General features: G+C 44.7%; 1 protein-coding gene across 1 annotated transcript in view; it reads left to right on the forward strand.

Annotated features, from left to right (window-relative positions):
• MED16 (mediator complex subunit 16) overlaps window positions 1–20229 on the forward strand; it is a 44747-nt gene extending 24518 nt beyond the window's left edge. Inside the window, exons 12-14 of the mRNA XM_069740091.1 lie at window positions 5199–5412; window positions 11105–11188; window positions 19903–20229. Coding sequence (XP_069596192.1) covers window positions 5199–5412; window positions 11105–11188; window positions 19903–20029 — 425 coding nt within the window. The 3' untranslated portion in view covers window positions 20030–20229. The remainder of the gene's footprint in view (window positions 1–5198; window positions 5413–11104; window positions 11189–19902) is intronic.
• The last annotated feature ends 715 nt before the right edge of the window (window positions 20230–20944 follow it).

The following is a 20944-nucleotide window of genomic DNA, read 5'->3' on the forward strand; positions in this document are numbered from 1 at the left end:
AAGGATCAAGTAGTAATGAGAATTATATAGCCGCATATACAGTGTCCTGCATAATCACGTTCAACCAAAAAGGACATCTATGAAATCACATATATATAGGATTCCATATAATGATGAAGTGTGACTTATTAACAGAGCATGTGCAGAGATACATAAGGTGTCCCTTGTAATGTAACCTGGTGGCCGTTAGTATATACGTGAAAGATGACTCATATGGAAGGAGTCCCCATCGCTGATTAGAAAATGTGTAGAAATGAGCTGAGAAATCAAATTACCCTTGCTGTTGATGGCATCAAGTCCCTGACGTGTGTTTCGGTGCTATAGCCCCATGTGACAGCTTTCTAGAATTCTGTATATATGTTCCCAATGCTCTCGCCAAAACAAAAAATAGCTGTTGTTATACTCTCCTACGGGACAGTCCAGTTCGATGGATGTCGCTGTTCTTGAGCCAGCGTCTCCTCTCTTGTTTCATGGGGATGACACAATCTATATCAGGGGTCTCAAACTCGGCTGGGTTTACATATAGAACACATTTGAATTTGGGGGGCTGCATTCCTTGAAGAACAAAGTGACATTTTTAGTTACACTTTTTTTATAAACACCTTTTGAACATTTTTGCTGTGTTTTCTTATTTTTTTAGAGCTTGGGTCGTTATGGATGGGTTGATAACAAATTTGTACTCCTATTGTAGTTATGTCCCCATGTTGTAGTTATCTACAATATAGGGAACTGGATGGGGACATAGCTACAATATGGGGACATAAATACAATATGAGGACCTGGATGGGGACATAGCTACAATATGGGGATCTGGATGGAGACATGTCCCCATAATGTAGTTATGTCCCCATAATATAGTCATGTTCCCATATTGTAGTCATGTCCCCATCCAAGTACTCATATTGTACTTATGTACCTAGGTTTTACAGGAGTAAAATAGAAAAAAATTAAGAAAAAATGTGGTCAATTCTATACTAAAATCCCCCATTGTGGTGTATATACATTTGTGGCCAAAAGTATTGACACCCCTGCAATTCTGTCAGATAATACTCAGTTTCTTCCTGAAAATGATTGCAAACACAAATTCTTTGGTATTATTATCTTATATTAGAATTGTCCTAAAGCCAAATTGGATATAATTCCACACCAAACATAAAAATGGGGGTGGACATTGGCACTGTTCGAAAAATCATGATGCTTCTCTAATTTGTGTAATTAACAGCACCTGTAACTTACCTGTGGCACCTAACAGGTGTTGGCAATAACTAAATCACACTTGCAGCCAGTTGACATGGATTAAAGTTGACTCAACCTCTGTCCTGTGTCCTTGTGTGTACCACATTGAGCATGGAGAAAAGAAAGAAGACCAAAGAACTGTCTGAGGACTTGAGAAACCAAATTGTGAGGAAGCATGAGCATTCTCAAGGCTACAAGTCCATCTCTAAAGACCTGAATGTTCCTGTGTCTACTGTGCGCAGTGTCGTCAAGAAGTTTAAAGCCCATGACACTGTGGCTAACCTCCCTAGATGTGGACGGAAAAGAAAAATTGACAAGATATTTCAACACAAGATTGTGCGGATGTTGGATAAAGAACCTCGACTAACATCCAAACAAGTTCAAGCTGCCCTGCAGTCCGAGGGTACAACAGTGTCAACCCGTACTATCCGTCGGCGTCTGAATGAAAAGGAACTGTATGGTAGGAGACCCAGGAAGACCCCCCTTCTTACCCCGAGATATAAAAAAAGCCAGGCAGGAGGTTGCCAAAACTTTCCTGAAAAAGCCTAAAACGTTTTGAAAGAATGTTCTCTGGTCAGATGAGACAAAAGTAGAGCTTTTTGGGCAAAGGCATCAACATAGAGTTTACAGGAGAAAAAAAGAGGCATTCAAAGAAAAGAACACGGTCCCTACAGTCAAACATGGCGGAGGTTCCCTGATGTTTTGGGGTTGCTTTGCTGCCTCTGGCACTGGACTGCTTGACCGTGTGCATGGCATTATGAAGTCTGAAGACTACCAACAAATTTTGCAGCATAATGTAGGGCCCAGTGTGAGAAAGCTGGGTCTCCCTCAGAGGTCATGGGTCTTCCAGCAGGACAATGACCCATAACACACTTCAAAAAGCACTAGAAAATGGTTTGAGAGAAAGCACTGGAGACTTCTAAGGTGGCCAGCAATGAGTCCAGACCCGAATCCCATAGATCACCTGTGGAGAGATCTAAAAATGGCAGTTTGGAGAAGGCACCCTTCAAATATCAGGGACCTGGAGCAGTTTGCCAAAGAAGAATGGTCTAAAATTCCAGCAGAGCATTGTAAGAAACTCATTGATGGTTACCGGAAGCGTTTGGTCGCAGTTATTTTGGCTAAAGGTTGTGCAACCAAGTATTAGGCTGAGGGTGCCAATACTTTTGTCTGGCCCATTTTTGGAGCTTTGTGTGAAATGATCAATGTTTTGCTTTTTGCTTCATTCTCTTTCGTGTTTTTTCATTTAAGACAAATTAAATGAAGATAATAATACCAAAGAATTTGTGTTTGCAATCATTTTCAGGAAGAAACTGAGTATGCATGGCCCTCTCATCCCCATACTGGTATGCATGGCCCTCTGATCCTCATTCTGGTATGCATGGCCCCCTCATCCCCATCCTGGTATGCATGGCCCACTCATCCCCATCTTGGTATGCATTGCCCCCTCATCCCTATACTGGTATGCATGGCTCCCTCAACCCTATTCTGGTATGCGTGACCTCCTCATCCCTACCCTGGTACGCATGGTCTCCCCAATCCTATCCTGATATGCATGGCCCTCTCATCCCTATTCTGGTATGTATGGACACCTCCTCCCTTTCCTGGTATGCATAGCCCCCTCATCCCCATCTTGGCTTGCATGGCCCCCTCATCCCCATCCTGGCTTGCATGACCCCCCTCATCCCCATCTTGTTATGCATGGCCTCCTTATCCCTATCCTGGTATGCATGGTCCTCTCATCCCTATCCTGGTATGCATGACCCTCATCCTGGCATGCATGACCTCCATCCCCATCCTGTTATGCTTGACCTCCATCCCCATCCTGCTATGCAAGGCTCCCTCATCCCTATCCTGGTATGCATGGCCCACTCTTACCTATCCTGGTATACATGGCCCACTCTTGCCTATCCTGGTATGCATGGCCTCCTCTTACCTACCCTGATATGCATGGCCCCTATCAAAAAACTTAAAAAAGTAACATAAGCCATTATATTTACCTTTCCTGTGCTCCTTTGCAGCATCTTGTTCTGATGCCAGCAGCTGATTTATGCTTGTAAGCAGCACATGGCATTGAAGTCTTGTGCTACTTACAAGCAGAGGACAGCTGCCAGAAAACTCACTGCTCTCCACACCAGTACTATAGTAGTGGATCACTGTGAGTCTTCATTGATCTTTAATAGTGGGCACAGTAGCCGGCTTCCTGCGGTCGGGCGATCACGTGTGCCCGCTACTTAAGGGAATGAATATTCATTGCTCTCCATATAGGAGTGGAGAGCAATGAATATTCTCTTTAGTAGCGAGCACACGTGATCGCCCAGCCGCTGCAGGAAGCAGACAGCTGGGCTTACTGTGCCTGCTATTAAAGAGAAATGAATATTCACTTTTCTCCATTCCCATGGGCGTGGAGAGTCATGGATATTCATTTTTTTTTTAGCACTGGGCACGGGTTAGCCGTGGCAGCAAGCTCCTGCCTCCTGTGACTAGCAGATCCGTCGCTGCCTCTCCCACACCTCCCCTCCACAGCAGGTACATCATTTCAATTGAATGTGCATCTAAGGATTAGAGCAGAAAATATCGCCCTGTACACTGCAGAATTCATCCAGCTGCTTCTGTCTTCAGACACGTCAATAAACACTGGTGGTCCAGCGTCATTGGAAGCCATGCATGCCCATGCCCTGACGCTGCCTCCACCATGTTTTACAGAGGATGTGGTGTGCTTTAGATCATGAGCCGTTCCACGCTTTCGCCATACTTTCTTCTTCCCATCATTCTGGTACAGGTTGATCTTAGTTTCATCTGTCTTAGTTTCTTTAAATGTTTTTTTTTTTTAGTAAACTCTAATCTGGACCTTTCTATTTTTAAGGCTGATTAATGAACACTCTGTATTTGCTCTCAGGAAGTCTTTTTTTATGATAAACTTAGATACTGAAACAAAAAAGTGGGGTTAATGTCAGCTGACTTCAAGCTCAGGGGTTAGGAATGGAGAGGTGTCTATAGGACCCTCCCATTACTAACCCCATAGTCATATTTCAAGATATTCACAGCAAGAACAAAGACCTTTATTTGAAATAAACGCATACCACACTCTTTTCCATTTATTACTATAAAAATTAAAATAACAAAACACCAAATTTCTCACCTGTCAACAACAGTCCTTTTGTCCCACGAAGAAGTCCAGCTCTGGTACATCTGGATTACATGGCTGAGCCGTGGCATGATGTGACTGTTCAGCCATGAATCCAGGACATCTTGAGCTGAGCTTGGAACCCAGCTTCAGTGATAAGTGGTAACATCATATAGGTTACCGCTGGTCACAGCCATTTGTTCCCATGCTCAGTTCAGTGTGCGGTAACCTTCATTGTCACCTGCTCGCTCTGATCTCAGGAACAATGATCCGAGCTGCCTTCAGAACACGGCACCTGGGAACAGCGCAAACTGTTCCGCTTTTCCCAGGCGTCGGTACGTATCACTCGGATGCCACATGTATGTAACGCACTGGAAGCTCCCGTACTGTTTTTTTCCAGAAGCGGAAATATCAGGACATGTGAAAGAGCCCTTAAAGAGCAGTAATTCCTAAACCCTTACTCCAATTAGGATGCGCGTACCCTCCAATTAAAGCTGTGAATCTGCACTTTAAGCCCATATTGATTTTATAACTTAATCTTGAATATGTTTTGGTAAACGGCTAAAATAACAAAACTTGTCACTGTCCATATATTTCTGGACCTCACTGTATGATTAGCAAAACTTCCATGTAAAGAACCATTGTTAATGTATGCTGAAAGAATCACTTGTGTTGAATGACTGATGCTCTAATGTGAAGTACCCATAGTACCATTATCACTCCCCATGTTAGTACTGGGAATTATTTTCCTTGTAGATGTACAAATTGTGGGGTTTTCTTATGTTTTAAGTAAATTGAAATAGTTAGACTACAGCTAATGACATATTTCTTGTAGGCCGAGATGACAACCATCCATGTGAGCCGGATGAAGCTTTGATAGATGAGTGCTGCCTGCTACCTAGTCAATTTCTTATTCCTAACATGGACTGGTTGCCCCTGGGAAACGGATTAATCAGCCGGCTCCAGAGCAAGCTGCCTTTACGCCTGCAGTTTGGGAAACCACCTGGTGCCCCCAGCCATGCTTTTATACAGTATGAAGCTTATACAAGGTAAGTAGAGCAGGTTGGCTAAGAGTGACTGCAAGTATGAAAATCGCATGCTTGTAGTCTTGTGATGACCATTGAAACCAGCCAGCAGAGTTGTATCCTAACAGTGTGTATATTACACATTTTTAGTGCAGCTTGCTGAGAGTTTGCCCTGGGTCGAAAAATTCCTTTTAAGATTATTATATTCCTATTACGTACAGCGTCATTGTAGTCAACTGCCAAGGCTAGCTAATCACATGATTTATTACACCAGTTTTTGTTTTGTTTTTTTAACAGTGGAGTGCTACTTTCACCATGTGTCAATGGTAGGCATTCTGTGGCTTAAAGAGGCATTCAACAAGAACCAGAGAAGCAAGGATCCCTAAAATATAACTTTTAATCCATAAAGTTAAAAACAATTATTCCAAATTTGAATGGACCAGTATTAGTAGATCTACAGGGCCTAATAGTCCACATTTAATTGTATTGCTCTCCCTATGGTAACCCATGTGTGGAAATGTCTTCAAATTTGGAATAATTGTTTTTAACTTTATGGATTAAAAGTTATATTTTAGGGATCCTTGTTTCTCCGGTTCTTGTTGGTGTCTAGGATCCCAAGTAACATTTCTTTTGTTTTTTTTAAAGAGGCATTCCCATCACCAATATCCTATCCCAATATGTAGTAGGTATAATAGTAGTAGAAAATACCTCCATTTAGAAATGTAGTATAGTTTTTCTGATTCGCTATGCCTCTTTCCTCATGTGCATGTATTGCAGAACCTTAGGTATCCATGGTTACGTCCACAGATAAAGTGACAGCTAGTAGTTAGTGGTTGTAACCATGGTCACCTGCAAGGTCCTGCAATGCCTGAACATGAGGAAAGCGACATAGCCAATCAGAAAAACTATACTACATCTCTCCTTCGCCTCATTGGGGGACACAGGACCACGGGTGTTATCCTGTTGCCACTAGGAGGACACTAAGCAAATACACAAAAAAGTTAACTCCTCCGCAGTATACACCCTCTGCTGGCTCTCTCATGAACCAGTTCTTGCTTAGTGTCTGTAGGAGGCACTAGGGTCTGATTTCAGACCCCGATTTTCTTATTTTATTTTAATTTTTTCATTTTTTTTACCACGGATTAGACGGGCGACGGGGCCTTTCAATGTCCCGATCTCCCAAAAACTTCAACAGGCGGGAGCGCGGAGTGTCGCCTCCTTGTACCCCCTCCTGCAACGCCAGCCTGAGCTCTTATCGGCGCGACTGATTCCTTTAATGGGTCTGCTCTCCCCACACCGACAACGGACGGGAATATGGTGTGTCGCCCCCATGTACCCCATTCCGGAGCCAGGACTTCTGCCGACCTGCGACGGCGCGTTTGACTCCCAATGAGGTGAAGGAGAAGCGCCCTCGTGGCTTTTGTGTGGCCCCACTGCACCACCACTGTGAGAAAGCGGCTGGTGTCAGGGATTCATCGAGCCCTCACCACCTCCCTATCAAAGGGATGGTGGATTGAGGAGAGACGGCATGATTGATGTTCGCCGCCTGTGGCCCAGCGCTCCTGACTCGGATCGCAGTGAGTACGGCCATTCAGCGGGAGGGAGGACTCCTTACCCCAGGGTCCTGCGTTTATGCCTGGGTCCCCGGGGGGAAGGGTTCGGAACAAAGTCCTAGGCTCCGCCGCGGCCTTTATTACATCGTGGCCGTTATGGCGCAACCCCCGCCTGCCTGCCTGCCTCGTGCGTGACCGCTGCGCAGACCTCTCCTCGCAGCTGCAGTACACTCCAGTGCTGCCGCGGGCTCTCATCTGGTCCCCGCTGCGGCTACTTCCGGTTGCTGCCGTTTCTTGCGACCGCTGATTTCATCCCCACTGCCGCTGCAATTACTTATCGCGGCCGCCTTCACCACCAGCGGCCGCTAATTTACTCCCCGGCTTCTGGCCGCGTTAGGCCATCGCCACCCATGGTCCGCCGGCTCCTCCCCCTTTTTTGGGCGACTCCGCCCTCTCTCGAGTCTTCTGCCCTAGGCCGGTTCAGGGTGGGTGGGGTCTCTCCCTGCTTTCTTCCATGGTCCCTCCCTGCCTTTTACACTTGGCCCACCTCTTCTGGCGCTTCTCGCATTCCATGAGAAGCGCCAAATCTGCATCAGACTTACTTCCTGGCGCACAGGAAGCTTATGGGGGACGCCATTACTGCACTGATCGACACAGGCACATTTCTGGGGGCACGCAGGACCTGGGTAAGTGAGCCACACACCGCTGCTGGTGCACGCTGCTTAACCCCTTCGCTGCAGGTATTCACCCTCCGCTGCAACATTTATCCTCCACGGCAGGCATTAACCCCTCCGCTGCAGGTTCATATAATCCTTACGCTGCAGGCACATCCCTGCAAGCTTTCATCAGCCTTTTGCAGTATGTCTCAATCAAAGGCTAATAAAAAGGCGGCTAAGGCACACACGGTGATTTATGCATCGTACCTCATGCAATGTTTCCCTACCGAGGAAGCATCCTAAACCTCTCTGCACGGACTGTGAGGCTTCAGGCTCTCAGGAGACCCCCCCTACTGTAGAACACAGCGGTGCCAGCCCCCCTGAATGGGCTTCCTCTTTGACACAGTCCATGGCTTCTCTGCCAAGGCCCTAGAATCCTTTTGCGATTCCTCCTCAAGCCAGGGCATCTCCCTGTAGAGGGTTCCTCAGACGCACACGGCTCGTTGTCAGATCGGGGCCGGACGGCTACACAGGGTACTCATTCCTCTAGAAAACGTACCCGTGACACATCCCCACGGAACTCCGATGTCTCTTCATCTCTAGCTCTGTGTCTCGTTCCCCTTCACCAGGGGTTTACAGTGAGCACGACTCAGAATACAAATCTGATGTGGCCCCAGGCCCGGATTCCCCTGAGTTCCAGGAGTCTATTGATTCCCTCATCGAGGCGGTTAATCACACTCTGAAAATAGACGAAGAAGCCGGTACTAATCAGGATCACCCAGTGTCCTTTAAACGAACAAAACGGCCTCACAAGTTTTTTGTCAATCATCCTGAATTTACAGACATTGTCAAAAAGCATAGAAATCGCCTGGATAAGCGCTTCACGGGCCTAAAGCTGCTAGAAGCACGGTACCCCTTCACATCGACTCTGAGACAGGAATGGACTGAATCCCCTGCAGTAGATCCACCTATATCGAGACTTGCTTCAAAGACTCTTCTGTCTTTGGCAGACGGATCTTCCATTAAAAATCCCACTGATCGTCAGATTGACAACATGGCCAGGTCGTTCTTCGAGGCTGCTGGAGCAACTCTGTTCCCTTCATTTGCCACTAATTGGGTAGCTAGAGCTATGGTAGGCTGGTCCGAGGCCATAGTGAAATCTAATAGGGACAATCTCTTGCTGCCCGATGTGTCCAGCCTTGCCTACCAGATTGCCCGAGCGGGTGATTACGTATTTCATGCCTCCCTAGATGCGGCTAATTGAGCCACACTTGTGGCCGCTAACTCCGTGACCATCAGGAGAGCATTGTGGCTCCGAGAATGGCGGGCAGACTCCGCTTCAAAGAAATCCTTGACTTCACTACCATACCAGCACGGGTGCCAGTTAGGAGATAAACTCGATCAGATTATCTCAGATGCTACAGGTGGAAAAAGCAAAATCCTTCCTTAGCGCAGGCCCATTCCTCCCTTTCGGAACCGATCCCAGGTTCGCTTCCGACCCTTTCGCGGTACCACAAGCTGGTCGTCCTCAACTGCTCCCGCTAGCTCTTCTCGCCCCCCACGCAGAGGCAGGGGGTCGCAACCTTCCATCAGACCTTCTAATTCTTCGAGAAACAGATCTCCCCGATCTAGACCCAAAAGTGCCCCTTCCCAAAAATTCTCTTTTCAATGACTTCTGGCCGTGTCCGGTTGACACAGGCAGGGTAGGCGACTGTCTACTTTTGTTTTGTCAAGTATGGTTATCGGTCGTTCATGACCAGTGGGTCAGAGACCTCGTGTCTTCCGGATACAGGATCGAGTTCATTTCCCCCCCTCCGACGCACGTCTTCCAGTCAGGCAGGGTAGCCGACTGTCTACTTTTGTTTCGCCAAGTATGGTTATCGGTCGTTCACGACCAGTGGGTCAGAGACCTTGTGTCTTCCGGATACAGGATCGAGTTCATTTCCCCCCCTCCGACGCACTTCTTCCAGTCCTGTCTTCCAAAGTCCAAAGCGCAATTTCGTCTCCCTTACATCTTTCCGCCTCTTCCGCTGATCACCAAGGGTCATCCTAAAAATCAAAGCGGAAGGCATTCCCATGATCCTTGTCACTCCAGACTGGCCTCGCCAAGCTTGGTACGCAGAGCTAATGCATCTCGTCGATGACGTTACCGGATCTGCCGGACCTTCTCTCCCAGGGACCCATTTGCCACCAGAACTCGAGAGTTTAGAGTTTAACGGCCTGGCCATTGAATCTTGGATTCTAGCCGAAGCCGGGTTCTCCCATCAAGTGGCATCTACCATGATCAACGCTAGGAAACCTGTTTCCATGCTTATTTACCATCGCGTTTGGAGAACTTTTTTCGCTTGGTGTAAAGATAGGGGTATTTCCCCTTTGGTGTTTTCCATCCCCTCCATTCTGGAGTTTATCCAAGTGGGTCTGGATTCAGGCCTAGCGCTGGCCTCTCTCAAGGGCCAGATCTCAGCCCTCTCCGTCCTTTTCCAGGGTCCAGTCCATCATACTGAGAAAGCCCTTCACACTCTGGACTTGGTGAGGGGTCTCAGAAAGTACATTTCCAGATCGGCGTCTTTTCGCAAAGCTGATGCCCTTTTTGTGCTTCCGGATGGTCACAGAAAGGGGTTACCTGCCTCGAAGGCCACGATAGCCAGATGGCTTCATTCAGCGATCCAAGAAGCTTACCGTGTCAAAGGCCAGCCTATCCCCGCGGGGATTAAGGCACACTCCACTCGGTCAGTGGGAGCCTCCTGGGCCATTCGGCACCAGGCATCTGCACAGCAAGTGTGTAAGGCTGCGACTTGGTCCAATCTTCACACGTTCGCTAAACATTACAACATTCATGTTCAAGCCTCCTCAGTTGCGGCTGTTGGCAGACAGATTCTGCAGTTGGCAGTTTCGCATCTGTAAGCCTCATTTAATCACTTAATTATTTCAGCATTGGGTGCGTGAGGTTTCAAACCTGTTGTGACGTTTTCCCACCCAGGGACTGCTTTAGGACGTCCTATGGTCCTGCGTCCCCCAATGAGGCGAAGGAGAAACAGGAATTTTTGTGTACTCACCGTAAAATCCTTTTCTCCGAGCCAGTCATTGGGGGACACAGCACCCACCCTGTTAGCCCGTTGGCTTGTAGTCTTTATTGGTTTTGACGTATTGCAATTCTGTTTGTGAGCTCCTACTAGTTTGGCACCGAACTGGTTCACGAGAGAGCCAGCAGAGGGTGTATACTGCGGAGGAGGAGTTAACTTTTTTGTGTATTTGCTTAGTGTCCTCCTAGTGGCAGCAGCATAACACCCATGGTCCTGTGTCTCCCAATGATTGGCTCGGAGAAAAGGATTTTACGGTGAGTACACAAAAATCCTTGTTTCTAATTGGAGGTGTTTGCTAATATTATTATTACACCTACTACATATTGGGATAGGATCTTGGAGATGGGAATATCCCTTTAAGTATAACAGTAGTTTTTACGGTAAACACTTGCTGTTTTTCAAAATGTCTTTTGATATTTCTCAGGTCACCCACCCAACCAAAAATTGATCATCTGAGAAGACTGCATCTGGGAATCTTTCCCACTGAGGCCTGCAAGTCCTGCACACGGTGAGCGTAGTGATAGCCATGAAACAGTGATGCCATAGTGTATTTTTTTTATTTTTTTTTCTGTTCACATAGCCATATGAGAGTTTGCTTTTTGCAGGGCAAGTTGTACTTTTAAATGACACAGTTCATACATACAATATACTGTATTATGTAGTGGAAAACAGAAACATTTAGAAGTGCGGTGAAATTGCAAACAAAATTGCAATTCTGACATTGTTTTTGAGAATTGTTATTTATGGCATACATTGTGTGGTAAATTGACCAAGCAATATTATTCTCCTCAGTACGATTAGGCCGATAGCAAACTTGTCCAGTTTCTTATTATTTTAGTGGTGTAAAAATGATAATAAATTTGTTTAACCCTTTCACAACCTTGCAATTTTTCGTTTTTTCTTTTCCCTTCTCCAAGAGCCATAACTTTTTATTTTTCCATCTCCGTAGATGTAGGAGGGATTGTTTTTTGTTGGACAAGTTGTACTTTTGAATGACGCCATTCATTTTATCATGTGATGCACTGAAAAGGGGGAGAAAAATTCCAAGTGCATTGAAATAGCAAAAAAAAAAGTGCAATTCCACAATTGTTTTTTGGGTTTTTATTTACCATGTTCACTATATGGTAAAACGAACCTGGCATTATGATTCTCCTAGTCAGTACGAGTATGCTGATACCAAACATATATAGTTTGTTTGTTTTGTTTTCTTTTCTTTTAGTTGGTGAGAAAAAATTCTGAGATTTGTAAGAAAAAAAAATTTGCTTGTGTCGCCATTTTCTGAGACCTGAAACTGTTTCCTTTTTTGGGATCTGGGGTTGATTGATGGCTTATTTTTTGCGCCGTGGCCTGATGTTTTTACTGCTAGCATTTTGGGATTATTATAATAGTTTTTTTTTGATCGCCTGTTATTGCATTTCATTTCAATATTGCGGCAACCAGAAAAAACATAATTTTGGTGTTTTGATTCTCTTTCTGCTGCTTGCCATTTTATATGCTTTTACGCACTGGGCAACACCAAATGTGTTTATTTTTTTATTGTTTTATTTTTCTATCAATATGGCTATATGAGGGCTTTTTTTTTTTGCAGGAAGAGTTGAACTTTTGCACGACACCATTGGTTTTATCATGTTCAGTACTAGAAAATGGGAAAAAAAATTCCAAGTGCTGTGAAATTTCAAAAAAAAAAGTGCAATTCCACAAATTTTTTTATTTTTTTTATTCATCATGTTCACTATATGGTAAAACTGACCTGGCAATATGGAATTTTTTGTGCGGATTCTGCATTTCTTAGCAGAAAACGCAGGTACAGATTTGATGCGTTTTTTGTGCGGATTTACTTCGGATTTGGCTGTTATAGGCAGATCCTGGCTGTGTGTCAGAGCCATTATCTGACAGGTATAGGTCAGGCTCACCCTGTGAACCTGCTCTATACACACACTACCATCTTCACCGTACATGTACAGTACAGACAAAAAGTTTGGACACACCTTCTCATTTAAAGATTTTTCTGTATTTTCATGACTATGAAAATTGTACATTCACACTGAAGACATCAAAACTATGAATTAACATGTGGAATTATATACTTAACAAAAAAGTGTGAAACAACTGAAATTATGTCTTCTATTCTAGGTTCTTCAAAGTAGCCACCTTTTGCTTTGATTACTGCTTTGCACACTCTTGGCATTCTCTTGATCAGCTTCAAGAGGTAGTCACCGGGACTGGATTTCACTTCACAGGTGTGCCCTGTCAGGTTTAATAAGTGGGATTTCTTGCCTTATAAATGGGGTTGGGACCATCAGTTGTGTTGTGCAGAAGTCTGGTGGATACACAGCTGATAGTCCTACTGAATAGACTGTTTGAATTTGTATTATGGCAAGAAAAAAGCAGCTAAGTAAAGAAAAACGAGTGGCCATCATTACTTTAAGAAATGAAGGTCAGTCGGTCTAAAAAATTGGGCAAACTTTGAAAGTGTCCCCAAGTGCAGTGGCAAAAACCATCAAGCGCTACAAAGAAACTGGCTCACATGAGGACCGCCCCAGAAAAGGAAGACCAAGAGTCACCTCTGCTTCTGAGGATAAGTTTATCCGAGTCACCAGCCTCAGAAATCGCAGGTTAACAGCAGCTCAGATTAGAGACCAGGTCAATGCCACACAGGGTTCTAGCAGCAGACACATCTCTACAACAACTGTTAAGAGGAGACTTTGTGCAGCAGGCCTGCTAGGAGACCACTGCTAAGGACAGGCAACAAGCAGAAGAGACTTGTTGGGCTAAAGAACACAAGGAATGGACATTAGACCAGTGGAAATCTGTGCTTTGGTCTGATGAGTCCAAATTTGAGATCTTTGGTTCGAACCACCGTGTCTTTGTGCAAAGCAGAAAAGGTGAACGGATGGACTCTACATGCCTGGTTCCCACCGTGAAGCATGGAGGAGGAGGTGTAATGGTGTGGGGGTGCTTTGCTTGTTACACTGTTGGGGATTTATTCAAAATTGAAGGCATATTGAACCAGCATGGCTACCACAGCATCTTGCAGCAGCATGCTATTCCATCCGGTTTGCGTTTAGTTGGACCATCATTTATTTTTCAACAGGACAATGACCCCAAACACACCTCCAGGCTATGTAAGGGCTGTTTGACCAAGAAGGAGAATGATGGGGTGCTATGCCAGATGACCCGGCCTCCACAGTCACCAGACCTGAACCAAATCGAGATGGTTTGGGGTGAGCTGGACCGCAGAGTGAAGGCAAAAGGGCCAACAAGTGCTAAGCATCTCTGGGAACTCCTTCAAGATTGTTGGAAGAACATTCCCGGTGACTACCTCTTGAAGATCATCAAGAGAATGCCAAGAGTGTGCAAAGCAGTCATCACAGCAAAAATTGGCTACTTTGAAGAACCTAGAATATAAGATATAATTTCAGTTGTTTCACACTTTTTTTGTTAAGTATATACAGTGGGGCAAAAAAGTATTTAGTCAGTCAGCAATAGTGCAAGTTCCACCACTTAAAAAGATGAGAGGCGTCTGTAATTTACATCATAGGTAGACCTCAACTATGGGAGACAAACTGAGGAAAAAAAATCCAGAAAATCACATTGTCTGTTTTTTTAACAATTTATTTGCATATTATGGTGGAAAATAAGTATTTGGTCAGAAACAAACAATCAAGATTTCTGGCTCTCACAGACCTGTAACTTCTTCTTTAAGAGTCTCCTCTTTCCTCCACTCATTACCTGTAGTAATGGCACCTGTTTAAACTTGTTATCAGTATAAAAAGACACCTGTGCACACCCTCAAACAGTCTGACTCCAAACTCCACTATGGTGAAGACCAAAGAGCTGTCAAAGGACACCACAAACAAAATTGTAGCCCTGCACCAGGCTGGGAAGACTGAATCTGCAATAGCCAACCAGCTTGGAGTGAAGAAATCAACAGTGGGAGCAATAATTAGAAAATGGAAGACATACAAGACCACTGATAATCTCCCTCGATCTGGGGCTCCACGCAAAATCCCACCCCGTGGGGTCAGAATGATCACAAGAACGGTGAGCAAAAATCCCAGAACCACGCGGGGGGACCTAGTGAATGAACTGCAGAGAGCTGGGACCAATGTAACAAGGCCTACCATAAGTAACACACTACGCCACCATGGACTCAGATCCTGCAGTGCCAGACTTGTCCCACTGCTTAAGCCAGTACATGTCCGGGCCCGTCTGAAGTTTGCTAGAGAGCATTTGGATGATCCAGAGGAGTTTTGGGAGAATGTCCTATGGTCTGATGAAACCAAACTGGAACTGTTAGGTAGAAACACAACTTGTCGTGTTTGGAGGAAAAAGAATACTGAGTTGCATCCATCAAACACCATACCTACTGTAAAGCATGGTGGTGGAAACATCATGCTTTGGGGCTGTTTCTCTGCAAAGGGGCCAGGACGACTGATCCGGGTACATGAAAGAATGAATGGGGCCATGTATCGTGAGATTTTGAGTGCAAACCTCCTTCCATCAGCAAGGACATTGAAGATGAAACGTGGCTGGGTCTTTCAACATAACAATGATCCAAAGCACACCGCCAGGGCAACAAAGGAGTGGCTTCGTAAGAAGCATTTCAAGGTCCTGGAGTGGCCTAGCCAGTCTCCAGATCTCAACCCCATAGAAAACCTTTGGAGGGAGTTGAAAGTCCGTGTTGCCAAGCGAAAAGCCAAAAACATCACTGCTCTAGAGGAGATCTGCATGGAGGAATGGGCCAACATACCAACAACAGTGTGTGGCAACCTTGTGAAGACTTACAGAAAACGTCTGACCTCTGTCATTGCCAACAAAGGATATATTACAAAGTATTGAGATGAAATTTTGTTTCTGACCAAATACTTATTTTCCACCATAATATGCAAATAAAATGATAAAAAAACAGACAATGTGATTTTCTGGATTTTTTTTTCTCAGTTTGTCTCCCATAGTTGAGGTCTACCAATGATGTAAATTACAGACGCCTCTCACCTTTTTAAGTGGTGGAACTTGCACTATTGCTGACTGACTAAATACTTTTTTGCCCCACTGTAATTCCACATGTGTTAATTCATAGTTTTGATGCCTTAAGTGTGAATGTACAATTTTCATAGTCATGAAAATACAGAAAAAATCTTTAAATGAGAAGGTGTGTCCAAACTTTTGGTCTGTACTGTATGGCAGAAGTTGGTCAGGTGTTGAAAGCTAGTCATTCCGTTGTGAGGTTTCTAATAGCTTTATTTTATCTATTTAGCACTGTTTGTGCACAGAGCCATATGGTTCCACTTTGAATAGTATTTTTTATTCCCTCAGAAATTTAATTTGATTTTAATTTCCCACGATATCGTGTATATATCACGACCTGAATAGATCCAAGCACGCAGTGTTGACTGGCCCTTTGGAGATTTCCCTGGTGGTGTGTTTATCCAGTGCTGAATGGTGGCCCGGCTTTGTCACCACATCTGGATTTCAATGGTCTCTGTATATTGGGAGTGCAGATACCAATTAATACATTGGTGGAGTATAGGTAGCTATACAGTGTGAGATTTGCCGGTGGCCATTGTACAGTGTATAGGAGAACTGCGAAGGCCATTAAACAGTGTAGGAAAGCTGTGAGGGTCATCGTACTGTGTATAGGAGAGCTGCGAGGACCATCGTATAGTGTAGGAAAGCTGTGAGGGTCATCGTACTGCGTATTGAAGAGCTGCGAGGACCATCGTATAGTGTAGGAAAACTGTGAGGGTCATCGTACTGCATATAGGAGAGCTGCGAGGACCATCGTATAGTGTAGGAAAGCTGTGAGGGTCATCGTACTGCGTATAGGAGAGCTGCGAGGACCATCGTATAGTGTAGGAAAGCTGTGAGGGTCATCGTACTGCGTATAGGAGAGCTGCCAGGACCATCGAATAGTGTAGGAAAGCTGTGAGGGTCATCGTACTGCGTATAGGAGAGCTGCGAGGACCATCGAATAGTGTAGGAAAGCTGTGAGGGTCATCGTACTGCGTATAGGAGAGCTGCCAGGACCATCGTATAGTGTAGGAAAGCTGTGAGGGTCATCGTACTGCGTATAGGAGAGCTGCCAGGACCATCGTATAGTGTAGGAAAGCTGTGAGGGTCATCGTACTGCGTATAGGAGAGCTGCCAGGACCATCGTATAGTGTAGGAAAGCTGTGAGGGTCATCGTACTGTGTATAGGAGAGCTGCGAGGACCATCGAATAGTGTAGGAAAGCTGTGAGGGTCATCATACTGCGTATAGGAGAGCTGCCAGGACCATCGTATAGTGTAGGAAAGCTGTGAGGGTCATCGTACTGCGTATAGGAGAGCTGCGAGGACCATCGTATAGTGTAGGAAAGCTGTGAGGGTCATCGTACTGCGTATAGGAGAGCTGCCAGGACCATCGTATAGTGTAGGAAAGCTGTGAGGGTCATCGTACTGCATATAGGAGAGCTGCGAGGACCATCTTATAGTGTAGGAAAGCTGTGAGGGTCATCGTACTGCGTATAGGAGAGCTGCGAGGACCATCGTATAGTGTAGGAAAGCTGTGAGGGTCATCGTACTGCGTATAGGAGAGCTGCGAGGACCATCGTATAGTGTAGGAAAGCTGTGAGGGTCATTGTACTGCGTATAGGAGAGCTGCCAGGACCATCGTATAGTGTAGGAAAGCTGTGAGGGTCATCGTACTGCATATAGGAGAGCTGCGAGGACCATCGTATAGTGTAGGAAAGCTGTGAGGGTCATCGTACTGCGTATAGGAGAGCTGCGAGGACCATCGTATAGTGTAGGAAAGCTGTGAGGGTCATCGTACTGCGTATAGGAGAGCTGCGAGGACCATCGTATAGTGTAGGAAAGCTGTGGGGGCCATCGTACTACGTATAGAAGAGCTGTGAGGACCATCGTATAGTGTAGGAAAGCTGTGGGGGCCATCGAACAGTGTAGAAAAGCTGTGGGGGCCATCATACTACGTATAGCAGAGCTGGGGGGGCTATAGTACTGAGTATAGGAGAGTTGTGTGGTCCATCGTACTGTGAATAGGAGAGCTGTGGGAGCCATAGTACTGTGTACTACCCACCTAATGCTCATTTTATTGCCCTGTTTGTACAGGTGTTTATTGTTACCATTATCTGCTAATACAACCATCTACCTCACTCTCATTGGCACAAATGCCCTTTTTGCTCTTATTTCAAGGTTTCAATCATACCTTTCTCATTCATTTTTTTGTTATTATAGCTGTTTAGCGTGATCGTATTTATTCATGTAGTTATCTATCACCCTACGGGTGTCACATGCGACCCTTTTCAATGTGAGCAGCATCCAGCTTATCCTATTCGCCCAAAAAAATGTTTTGAGCACCAGTGTCTTATACCTTTTTCATGTCCTTTCTATTAATAAATCAATAAAACGATAGTGTTGTGCCAGTACTTTAATAATCGCCTACTCGGAGCAGTTTTTGAGGTGTCTCTTATAGAAGAGGCCTTTTTTCCTAACTAACTGGACCTCTGTAAGGATATTTATATATCCAATCATATCAAAGTGCGGAGTACAAGTAGCAAGGGAGCTATGCAGGTAAGAGACGGACTATGGCTGTTACGCGCTTGCTTAGCGCCTCTACGGGTCCATGGATTTCACACTTTGATATGATTTGATGTTACGTTTCACCATGGAATAAAATTGCACATCAAGAAGGATCTGGTGAGTGCTCCAATTCTTTCTATTTCTTATGTTTTACCTTGATGATACCTGCGAGTGCACCACCCTACAGAGATCCTAAGGAGGCTTATTGAGGTAAACCAGTGAACATTGCTTGATTTTAGCAACTGGTGCCTAATTTTTTTTTTCAATATCTATTTATATATCCGCATATGTATTCAGATGTAAGATAGAACTGGTACGTCTTGAGACTAAAGTAGAAGGGACTTTGCTGGGCTGAGTCCCGAATAATCAGAAATGCCGTTTTGAAGCTCTTAAGGAATGCAGATCTCTCCAAAGCAGGGCTTGCCGAGGTCCTTAGCAATAAGACTTCACGTGGCCTTGCCCAATATGCTGTGTACTTGATTGTCCTCACAGAGTTGGCTCATGTCAATCCCAGAGTCACCAACAACAGATCCAGAGTCGCACCGCTCTATCCAGACTTTCTCCAAGGATGCGCAGCTTCACTCCCACCTAGACTGTCCTTTGACTCTGTGCACTCTGGCCTCTCGCTACTGCCCTCTATTGGCCAAATTATATATTACATCACAAATCTCCAACAATACATTAAACTGTGATTAACCCTTACAAGAATGCAAATGGCATATGAGCGATCACACGATGACCAACCGGCAAGCAGAGGCGAATTATAACCTTGTGTATCTTATTTCAATGCTATAATTAGCCCTGGTCTGAAAAACTAATTTAATGATGATTAATTGGTTTTGTATAGATGAAAGGTGATTCCTCAGAATAAAGTCCTCTGGTTTGCCCAGTGTTCCTCATTTTGACACTCAGTGTTGTGGAGTCGGTAAGCAAAACAGTTGACTCCGACTCCCCAATTTCCCTGACTTCCGACTCCCTGACTTCAGACTCCCAGCCCTGCCTCACTACTGCGCATGAACATAAAGTGCAGCTCAGATTCATCTCAACTAAAAGCCCAGATCCTTAGATCAGGAACAGAACAGACATTTATAGGAAATGTAACAACTTTCCCAAATTATTATGGAAACATTTACAGCCCATCCTGCATTGTACTACTGTACACAAATTATTATATATTTTTGGAGTCGGAGTCCGTCCATTTTATACCAACCCCACCAAAATGGACACCGGACTCCACAGTCCTGCACACTGCAAGCACCTAAGATTCATATATTATGTTAATAGTAAGGAACTGTAACAGAGAATCAACCATGGATTTAAAGATAATGTTTGGTTAGTTTATGGCCTAAAAGAATCCATAAAGCGTGAAAGTGGCCCAAGATTCAAATGGAACTGAAGGAAGCTCTACACGGAAATTGCTTATATGGCACAATAAGTTAAAGATTCTTTTGCATGGAATGCACGTTCCTGATCCTAAAATGTCACCTTCTCAACCGCCTCTGATTTGGAGATCCTGGTGTTTTCTTGAAGGGTGTGATAAATTCTTATACAGTTCTGTCTTATTTTACATTTAGGTTGGGATAAAAGTCTCACTATTAATGTTTGTGTTCTTTTGTTTTGGATTTTTTTTTCCGGGTACTCAGATGTGGCTGTGTAACGATGCTCAAGTCTCCGAACAAAGCCACAGCAGTGAAGCAATGGGAGCAAAGATGGATAAAAACCTGCCTATGTGGAGGACTTTGGAGAAAAATGCCCCATACCTATTCATGACCTTTCGCACCGTTTCCTTGTATGTTAAAAGACTGCCACTGATGGTCGCTCTGGCACTTCAGTAATGACCAAACTCTACATACATTGTAGTCCAAATAACTTTTTTTTTATCAATACAGTTTAAGTCCATTGTTGCATAAACCTCAGCAAACTCCAGTTGTAAATGAGTTGACATATTAGGAATAAAAGTTTTTTTCTTATTTATTTTGTCAGAAAACTTGGAACCAGCGCTGGGTAATATCCTATGTTGCAATTTTTGTTTTATTTGTACCTGTTGATCAGTGATTGGTCGAGTTCTGATTACAAGATTAGAAAGGTGGGTGGATGTTAATCGGAATGGTTAAGGGTACATATCGCTGGGTGTACCTCTCCCATTATTTGTGTTCCAGGTTGCCAACTTATCGATTTCAAGCAACCTGAAGCATGCCAATCTGTGACGTGGATGGGAAGGGGCATGATTTTCTGCCACTATTACACCAAGTTAAACTTTGCTTACTTAAAGTCCAAAGGCAGCACAGAAAGGGTTAGGATTTACCTCCTCCTGTCTAGAACAGAAGGAAAAATAACCCAAGTAATTAAGCAATTGGTTGAATACCATAAAAGAGCTCTGATTTATTAACCAGACGTGTAATTTATAGGGCGCAGTCAGATGGCTGTATAAATCAGGATGCAGTGCATGGACTGGCCAGCGGCTCTCCCAACCCGAGTGTGGCAGCTTCATCTATGTCTATGTAGCTGTCCTGCATGGGTCAGTAGAGCCGCTGGCCAGTCCATGCACTGCGTTCCGATCTCGGTCACATTTATACAGCCGTGTGCCCTTTATCAATGGGATGCTATTTTAACCTTTTTGTCCTACAGCCAACTCACAAAGGGAATGTCAAAGTAATAAGAAAGAAAGCACTTGGATGCTAGAGA

This window comes from Ranitomeya imitator, chromosome 1 (genome assembly GCF_032444005.1).
Source record: "Ranitomeya imitator isolate aRanImi1 chromosome 1, aRanImi1.pri, whole genome shotgun sequence".
NCBI classification, from domain to species: Eukaryota; Metazoa; Chordata; class Amphibia; order Anura; family Dendrobatidae; genus Ranitomeya; species Ranitomeya imitator.